The 8,577-nt window shown below is 44.8% G+C and overlaps 2 protein-coding genes across 2 annotated transcripts; both read left to right on the forward strand.

Annotated features, from left to right (window-relative positions):
- The first annotated feature begins 6 nt into the window (after positions 1-6).
- LOC109481097 (proline-rich protein HaeIII subfamily 1-like) lies at positions 7-1,739 on the forward strand. The gene is made up of 2 exons (XM_019783567.1): positions 7-168; positions 899-1,739. Exon 2 carries the CDS (start codon positions 908-910, stop codon positions 1,574-1,576), a length of 669 nt encoding a protein of 222 aa, XP_019639126.1. The 5' UTR covers positions 7-168; positions 899-907; the 3' UTR covers positions 1,577-1,739.
- A 4,415-nt stretch (positions 1,740-6,154) lies between these two features.
- LOC109481244 (complement C1q tumor necrosis factor-related protein 5-like) lies at positions 6,155-8,142 on the forward strand. Its single transcript, XM_019783786.1, has 2 exons — positions 6,155-6,753; positions 7,250-8,142. The coding sequence occupies exons 1-2, from the start codon at positions 6,184-6,186 to the stop codon at positions 7,529-7,531; spliced, it is 852 nt and encodes a 283-aa protein (XP_019639345.1). The 5' UTR covers positions 6,155-6,183; the 3' UTR covers positions 7,532-8,142.
- Positions 8,143-8,577: the final 435 nt, after the last annotated feature.

Raw genomic sequence — 8,577 nt, forward strand, 5'->3', positions numbered from 1 at the left:
AAATTTAAGTCCACGGTGGCAGCAGTTGGTGTGGCTACACAGAAGCCCCCACCGCCTGTGCAAAGACCCCCTCCCCTTCAAGCACAGCCCCCTCCCCCTGTCCAGAGACCCCCTCCCCCTCAGGCACAGCCTCTACAACCTGAGAAAGTAGGCAAGAAAGACAAGAAGGTAAGAACTGAAACAGCTTTGAACTGTAATTGAACTAACTTCAAGCTAAGAAGGTATGAACTTTGTCTCAAACCTCTCAAACCCTGTCTGGACTAATTCATGTACACAGTTAGATACATGTAATATCTTTAAGCTGCCCAATGTCTAATAGCACAAATTTTTAATAAAGTATCCAAAAACCAAGAGTTGTGTGATTGTAGCTAACTTTCCCGCATATATCTATTTACAGTTATGGAAGAAGCTTAGGCAAAGTTTACATGGTAAAGACGGGTTCAGAGCACCTGCTACAAACCAGCAGGAAACAGGTGCACCTGTGGAAACCATAACAACACCGGTACTGACATGTGGAAGGGATTCCTTTTACAGATAACCACCTGCCATTTGGGTGAAATGCTAGGGTGCACTGCTGGTGAAATGGGCAGCTGTGATTGGTCAATGTTGTAGCTATGGCAACCTTGATGGGCAGACATACACAGCAACTGCTATCTGCTTTTGCATTTTAATGTGGGTGTGCAGAGAGAGGAGCTATGATTGGATAATGCCATACTGTACATAAATAGTCACCATGGTAATCTGGGTGGGCAGAGAAAAAGCTGCAAGTTTTAAAGCCATTTTCACTTGGATATTCTGCTTTTCTAAATGTGCACATAGAGATGATGATGACCAAGTATATAAAAATGGTTTCTCTTTGAAGACCTTAACGTTCTTCTTTTGTGTTGTGTTGATGCAGGGCCCTGCCATGATCGGGACGCCGTACAACGTGACCCACGTGACTCACACCAGGAATGTGGAGGAGGCGGAGGAGCTGATCCGACGCCTGATGAGCGGTCCTCCTCTCCAGCCGACGCCCGCCGGTCCAGCCGCAGGTCCGGTCGCCGGTCAGCCCACTGGTAATGCTGCTGTCCCCAGACGACCTTCACCACCTCAGGGGGTCAGTCCCGCAGCGTCCACCAGTCCCCAACACCGACCACAGGCCGGCCCACCCCCCAGACCTGCCTCTGGGCCGGCAGCAGGGACGGGGCCACCTCCACGGCCTGCCACCGGGCCTGTGTCTTCACCCGGGGCGCCCCCCTCCCCACAGAACCGCCCGCAGCCCTCCCCACGCCGCTCCAAGGTCGACGTTGAGATGGAACCCCCGGGAGCCGAGCAGCCCCGGCTAGCCCGCCCCGTCCCGCCAAGAGAGCCAGCACACGCAGACCCCAGAGTGCCCGGCTGGACCCAGCAGCTCCACCGCCACCCATCCCCCCTCGCAGGAACGTCCAGTCCGCCATCTTTGATTCCGGCAGCGACCTTACCTCCCAGGATTCCGTGGAGAGTCGTGAAGGTTCCGTCGTGTCGGAAACAAGTTCGGACAAAGTCAGCGAGGCGGGGTCGTTACCCATGGAAACTGGGTCGTTACCCACAGTGATGGGATCATTTCCCACTGAGGATACTCCCTCAGAGGTCACGCTAACAGGTCAAGCAGAGGACGAGATGGCCAGCCCTGTTCCCCCTGTCCCTCCACCAGGTGGGCCACCAGAAGAACCACCGAGTGGGCCGCCACCTGAACCACCCAGTGGGCCACCTGCAGGGCCAACAGGTGGGCCACCTCCTCCCATCCCCTCCAGGCCAAAGGTCATGCCACCTGTCCCTTCTGTCAGACCAAGACCAAATAAGGAATGAGTCCCAAGGACAAAACTGATTTTACTCTACAGTAATGAGTCTTGCCCTGTAGCTACAGTTACTGCTAGTTAGGTAGGGATATTCAAGTTGATAGGTTTAGCTAATTTAAGTTGATAGATTAATTGAATTTGGTAATTATCCGTTACATCAGTCAACCAAGGGCCACCCTCCCCACCTGGTCCAAGGTCACCCCCCCCTCCCCCAGAGCAGTCAGTTGATTGTTGCTGCTAATTGTGCAAGGTTAGAATGTCGGCAGAACGTACTGCGCATGCACAAAAGTCCCATTTTTCATGTTTTTTTTTTAAATATTTGGTCAACATTGCCAGACAATATATTTCCGACATAACATTTGGAAACTACAGACGGAGTGTTAACCTTATAAGCACGACTACGACCTTATATGACATTCTGTGCTATGCACAATACATTATGTTTTTTGCGCAGGTGCAGTACGTTCTGCCGACGTGCTTGCAAGGCTGTGTATCAAACAATAGTGTTACAATGTTCAACGTCATCATGTAGCTTTTGTGTGTTTGCTATAGACAATCAGAGAAGTGTAGATGGAAGGATGACAGTAACAAAGGCAATATTTGTGTAGGAGAACTCTGGAGGTATATTTTCTGTCAAGTGATGTTCACTTTGTGAGTGATTAGGTAGCATGTAGATTTCCATTCTCTATGGCCATATCATTAGAGTAGATAGTGGTGTAACATTCCAAACTATCATGCTGAACATTGGAGAAGGTAGTATTGATTCTGATTGAAGTAGTAAGTAGTTAAAGATCATGTTGATTAATATGATGATAAATTGAAAGATGCACAGTGATATTGATATCAGTCCTTACCTTAGACCTTAGATCCTCCCGCAACCTTGTTGCATAGGTCGACTCCTTGTCTGACTTTTTGTCTCCAAAGGTTTCGGTCTTGCGCCACTACTGCCATATCCTTTTGCCATTGATATCAGTAACTTGTTTTATTTGGTTGTTTTACCAGTGAATATTGAAAAATGTGATTAGTCATAACAGCCATAGTTAGTTAGTTAAGTTGATAGGTAGCTATGTTAGTCTGTATGTAGTTGTTTTTGTAATCTTTTATATGACAACATCCACTGTCTACTACTTATAGATATTTGATATTCTGCCCAGAAAGCCTTAGTATTGTGATTTTTGTCCAATTCTTGAAGAACTCAACCTGTTACATGCAAATATTATTCTAAGAGTTTTACATTTGTTTAGCTAAAGCTTTCTATGCATCATTTTTAAAATGCAGAAACAAAGGTGTGATTGTAGAGTTATTTACAGTTAACTTATTGTACCAGAAGATGAATTGCCAATTATATATTAAAATGTATACTTAACTGACTAGTAGGTTATGATTATGCAAAAGCACACTTCTTGCCATAGTTTAACAGTATGTTATAAAACAGTATGTTAGCACAGAAAAGCACAGAAGAATCAAGTAAATGATATGTACATAAAGTACATTGTAAATCAATTGGCTTTTTAGTTGCATGGATAACTTGCCATGACAGTTATTGTAACTCTTTTTTTGTACTTTTTTAATATCTATGTTCATTGTAAGATAGTGCAACATTTCTAGTATACTGACATTTTTGTGCATGTAACATAACCAATAAGCCACACTTGGACTTACCAAACTCAAGTCAACACTGGATAGCAATACCATCATATGTAAAAGGTAGCAATAGCAATGCTTTTACACAAGAGTGAAAACAATGTATAGCAAACATGTGTTTTGAAAACACCAAGTTGGAGCTTATTTAGATTTTGAGTCTTCTCAAACTTGGCTCTAAGGATGACATCATTACATGTGGAAGTACTACATCCCTGTGAGATGTATCTGAATGATGTTATGTTTTTACAGTGTAGGTGGAACTGTTGATACTGTAGCCTCAAGTGCAATATGTGACTAGTACTTTTGTTGTGTACATGACATAGTCCTCGAAAAGTTCCTGTCAGATACATTTTAGGTGTACATGTACTGTAAACATCAATGTGTGATGGCTGGTGTTTTAGAATTCACAGTTGTAATGCAATTTGATGCATCTTGGTGTAACTAATTTTGTTAGAGAGAAAAGCAAGGCTGCTATGATCTGCATTAGTCTAGCAGTTGCAGTTATGCTATTGGTGGAGCATTGTACATGTATTATTCTAAGCAATACTGTGGTCTGTCCTTTCTGTTTTCACGTAAATGTACTTTGCAAATATATATCTCTCATTGAGGACATTCATGTACATGCAGGCCTGGTTAAAGTACAGGGTCCATTCATTTATATTAAGTTTTAGGCAGGTCTGTTGGAGGTACACTGGCCAACCATAAAGAAGGATGAAGGCACCTCTGGTAATGTATTCCTTTATAGATATACATGCTTTATTGACAATTGTACAATGTATCTACCTGCAGCAACAAAAGAGATCAGTGTTTTTATATCAATTATGTTGTCTTTTGTACATAATCTCTGTGTGTAGAAATGGTTTAGTGAGTTTGGACAAGGAGGTTCAAATCAAGAGGCCCCTTTTGTTTTAACCTCCTTGGTACGATAAGATACCAGTGATATATTTGATCCTTCATTCCCAGATCCTGTGACACCTGTTGCTCCCAGTGAGATCCCATGACTGTGCAGTCCTGTCCAGTCCTGCTTAGCTTGTGTCTGTCCTGATCCTGACTGAAATTCACAGCCAAGTGTCACAACAGGTGATGACTACAAGCCCCCTGTTGTATATTTTGTTCCAGTGTTTTCAGTTATACGGTTTGTTGTTTCGGCAATATTGTTTATGTTAATCTAACCCAATTTCTGCATAGGAACAAGGATATTTATATGATGGGAAAAATGAACTCCGAAAGTACCATACAATTTTTTATCACTGAATATCGTGAAGCTGATAGAAAAAAAATTAGACGTCTTTCAGCTCAAAAGAGGATGCCTACTTCACCTAGCTCTTGCGTTTCCTTGAAAAGTGTGGATATATACGGACAACTACCAATTGATTTGTCACGAGTCGTACGCCATTTAGCATACAAGGACGTTATGCCCTTGAGGTGACTTGTGGCGGAGAAATTAAAACCTGTCGGCCGCCCATCAATCAAAAACCTGCCGACAACCCGTCGATTACAGATCCTGTCTAATTAACCTTGTCTGTAGAGGGAGATCGTAATGCAAGCAGAGGTGTGGAGGATTTGCTCGTTGTCTCCAACAAATAGCAGGTGTTGGAAAAGCAGTTTGCCAGAGGGGTTAGCCAGCCAAATGATGAGATCCAACTTGCCCAAAAAAGTCTGTGACAAGGGCATCGATGTAATGACATTGGGAGAATAGTATTCGAGCAGATGACAGCTCGTTTTCCTTCGTACTTTTCCTTGCTTTGCGTGCTCAACGTGCTTTGGTGTTTCTTTCAATGAAACGCTATGTTGTTATTGTATAGAAAGGCGATTGGTAAGATAATGCACCGCGGGTCGCGAGAGACGAGCGTAAAGACGCACAACTGGCCGATACCCTACATCTGCTTGAAGACCGTTCTGCGTCGCGCCCTGTGATGATTGAAGAGAGACAATAGATCAAAGCGCGCCACACACGGAGAGAACCATTCAGGTCGGCAGCGCACTTCCAGGTCCTGCAAAACAACCTCTTGCCTTCCCTATATGCCTTTTGAATGTGAATACCGGCAGCAATAAAACGGTCGTAAAACTTTTCCTATTCAGCTACAAAGAAAAGAGCAATTTTCCCCTGTATTCAGTACTCGTGCTCCTTTGCTAAAGAAGGGGCACATATCTGAGATTGGCCCGACCGTGGCAGTGATTGATGGATGTGAGCAGTCTTTTGTTCTTTTGTTGTAATCGTCGTGTTGTCCCAGCTCATCAGTGTCATCGTGCCCTTCTGACGGCTGGGGGAGGAACCAGGTTAATTGAATTTCTCTGATCGCCGACGTCGCGCTCTTAATTCAACTTTAGGCTGTCTCGTGTTAATACGGTGGTTTTCTTTATTTCATGAACAGCTTTCTTTATTCTTTGCAAAATCAGATGTTACCAGATATTACTGTTACTTCTTGCAATGATATGGTTTCCTGATGTCCTTGTAGTGTCTAGAATCTATAGATAAGACAGTTGCCTAAAAGCTGCCAAAATTACAGAAATGAAACCAACAAACGTCAAAAACCAGCAAAAAACAAGATATCAAAGCCCAGCAATTCTACAAAGTTGATTTGATTTGATCTGAAAGTACATGTAAGCTGTATAATCAGCCAGTGGCACTTGGGATAAGGTTGATATGCACTCGGGATGAACATTAGTTTTGTTGTGTAAATCGCGAAATTCTGAATGAAGCCAGTCGCAAGAACCAATGAATAAATTTACCGTGGTCAAAACGTCCTTTCGCCAGACGTCCTGTCAGAACGCGGGAGACCACTTCACAAAGACGCGACGTACACCAGCAGTGAAGATGGAAGCTCGGTATCTTTTCGCCTACGTTGTAGCACTTGCTACCGTCTGTACGGTCTGTACGGGTTACACCAAGTCCAAGGACGATTTTCTGAACCAGACAGACCAGCGCGGCTGCAACAGGTGCTGCCGGGGTTTCCCTGGAGCGGCCGGACAGCCGGGCATCCACGGGCGGGACGGCGTCCCCGGCCGCCCAGGGGTGGTGGGGAAGATCGGTAAACCCGGGAAGCGGGGAGACCGCGGGTTCTCTGGCAAGCCGGGCCCTGCGGGGCCGGAGGGACCGCGTGGACCACCGGGTCTGCCCGGGGGGAAGGGCGAGCGCGGCCCGCCCGGATCCCTAATGCAGCCGCAGAAGATCGGGTTTTCGGCAGCGCGGATGTCGGACTTGGGAGACGCCAACAAACCTGTGGTCCTCACCTACGAACACGTCTTCGTCAACCAGGGTGGATTCTTCAACAACAACACTGGCCAGGTAAGGCTTAAAAGCTTCTTGTAGTGATAACAACAGATATGAGACATTATAGCCTAGGTACCATCCTCCGTTGTTATCGCCGACCATCGACAAGAGAGAGCCGGAGGATGGTGCTTAGGCTATAAAGAGACAAGGTGCTTTTAAATTGACTTCACTGGTCAGGGAGGGGTGTGTTCTTCAACATCGACAAAATTATATAGCTAGGTAGGGGTGTGTGTGTTATTGGTCAGGGAGGGGTGTGTTCTTCAACATCGACAAAATTATGTGGTCTTTGTATGTTCCTAAGATATGAAGCAGTTAGACATGCTGTATAACTAATATGTGTATGCTTTGTACGTATAGGACAATATTCCGAAAAGCACATATTCACGTCCCATATTGCGTAGTCTTTGTAAGATAGGCAAGACTCATAGCATGTTTGTTATATCAATAGATGGCATACGCTGTACCTTGTATTGTGCAGTAAAGTTTATAATGTGTCTCTACCACCCCACAGTTCCTGTGCGCCGTCTCGGGGACGTATTTCTTCACGTTCCACATCTACAAGCGGTCGGGGCAGTACGAGACGTTCGTCCGCCTGGTGCACAACTTCCTACCGGTGGTGGCGGTGCACGAGGGCGACAACGACGACCGCTACGACGGCGTCAGCAACAGCGTCCTCTTGCGGCTGCAGCGGGGTGACAGGGTGTGGCTGGAGATGCCGGCCGGGTTCTTCCTCTACAGCAACGCGTTAGACAAACTTACCAGCTTCTCGGGCTTCCTGGTATTCGCTGATTAGAGCGCTACACATATGTACGTGCATATAAGTCCCATTCCCACTAGGATAAAATTGTACGGATCGAGCCGAATTGATTCGCATTGCCAAATCCGGCTTCGAGACGCTTCGAGCCGGATCGAAGCCTGATCAAAGCGAATCAATGTCGATCCGGACAATTTTTCCCCAGTAAAAGCGGAATGGGGCCACAGTTATAGACAATTCAAGTTACTGGATAAAATACAGGGATCACGTTTGGAGTGGCATCCTCTTCGTTGAAGATGAGTGATGGATGTCATTCGGAACGTCCTGAAGTAATCTTCGTATCTTATCCAGTAGTGGAGTTTGAATTGTATATGAGTATTGTTCTATTGGATGTCTAACCTTCATCAACGTACGTACATATAGTGATAGTATATTTAAAACTATTGACACAAACAATTGGTTACTCAATGTTCAAGAATATTGTTTTGTGATGATGGGCATCTTAACTGTATATTTGTCATATTTATTCTCGCTGTAGTTATGCCGTAACTGTACAGGGTTCGAGTACCATGGAGCAATAATGTTATTGTGAAACTTTGCTGATAAGAATGGGCTAGAAGGAGGAAGATGTGAGTAATAATGAAATAGTAATAATAAAACAGTATAAATATTAATATTACGAACTTACATGTAGTACCACATGGTAATTTCCAAGCAGATTCGGTTGGGCAAGGGACTTTATATTGGCTGCCTGTATCAATTGCCGCCTTAATCCACGTCAGGCGGCCAACACAAAGTCTACTCTCCAAGCAGAGGTTTGGGTTTGGCTTATTTTTGGCGTGTTTTTAGGCTTTTTTATTGGGGTTTCTTTTTTGCACTAGAATTTTTTCAGCCCCCCAAAAAACATTTGGATGACAGGTCTCTGTATAGATGACTGAAAGTCTGGAAATTCACCCTTTGCAAAAACTTGAGTGTGTCCTCACCACGTCTTGTGATTACATGTTGGAATATATGAAAAGAAATAATAATGATAATGATAATGTGCCCTTGCTTACCCGGTGCGCGCGAAGTTGGACACGAAGTGG

Source organism: Branchiostoma belcheri, unplaced genomic scaffold, assembly GCF_001625305.1.
Source record: "Branchiostoma belcheri isolate BF01 breed outbred unplaced genomic scaffold, Haploidv18h27 scaffold54, whole genome shotgun sequence".
NCBI classification, from domain to species: domain Eukaryota; kingdom Metazoa; phylum Chordata; class Leptocardii; order Amphioxiformes; family Branchiostomatidae; genus Branchiostoma; species Branchiostoma belcheri.

Bases quoted from the DNA above. Each gene is read 5' to 3' on its own strand.
- LOC109481097 (XM_019783567.1), top strand. From the start codon at position 908: ATGATCGGGACGCCGTACAACGTGACCCACGTGACTCACACCAGGAAT.
- LOC109481244 (XM_019783786.1), top strand. From the start codon at position 6,184: ATGAATAAATTTACCGTGGTCAAAACGTCCTTTCGCCAGACGTCCTGT. The intron at 6,754-7,249 runs GTAAGGCTTAAA...ACCACCCCACAG, and splicing joins TCAACAACAACACTGGCCAG to TTCCTGTGCGCCGTCTCGGG.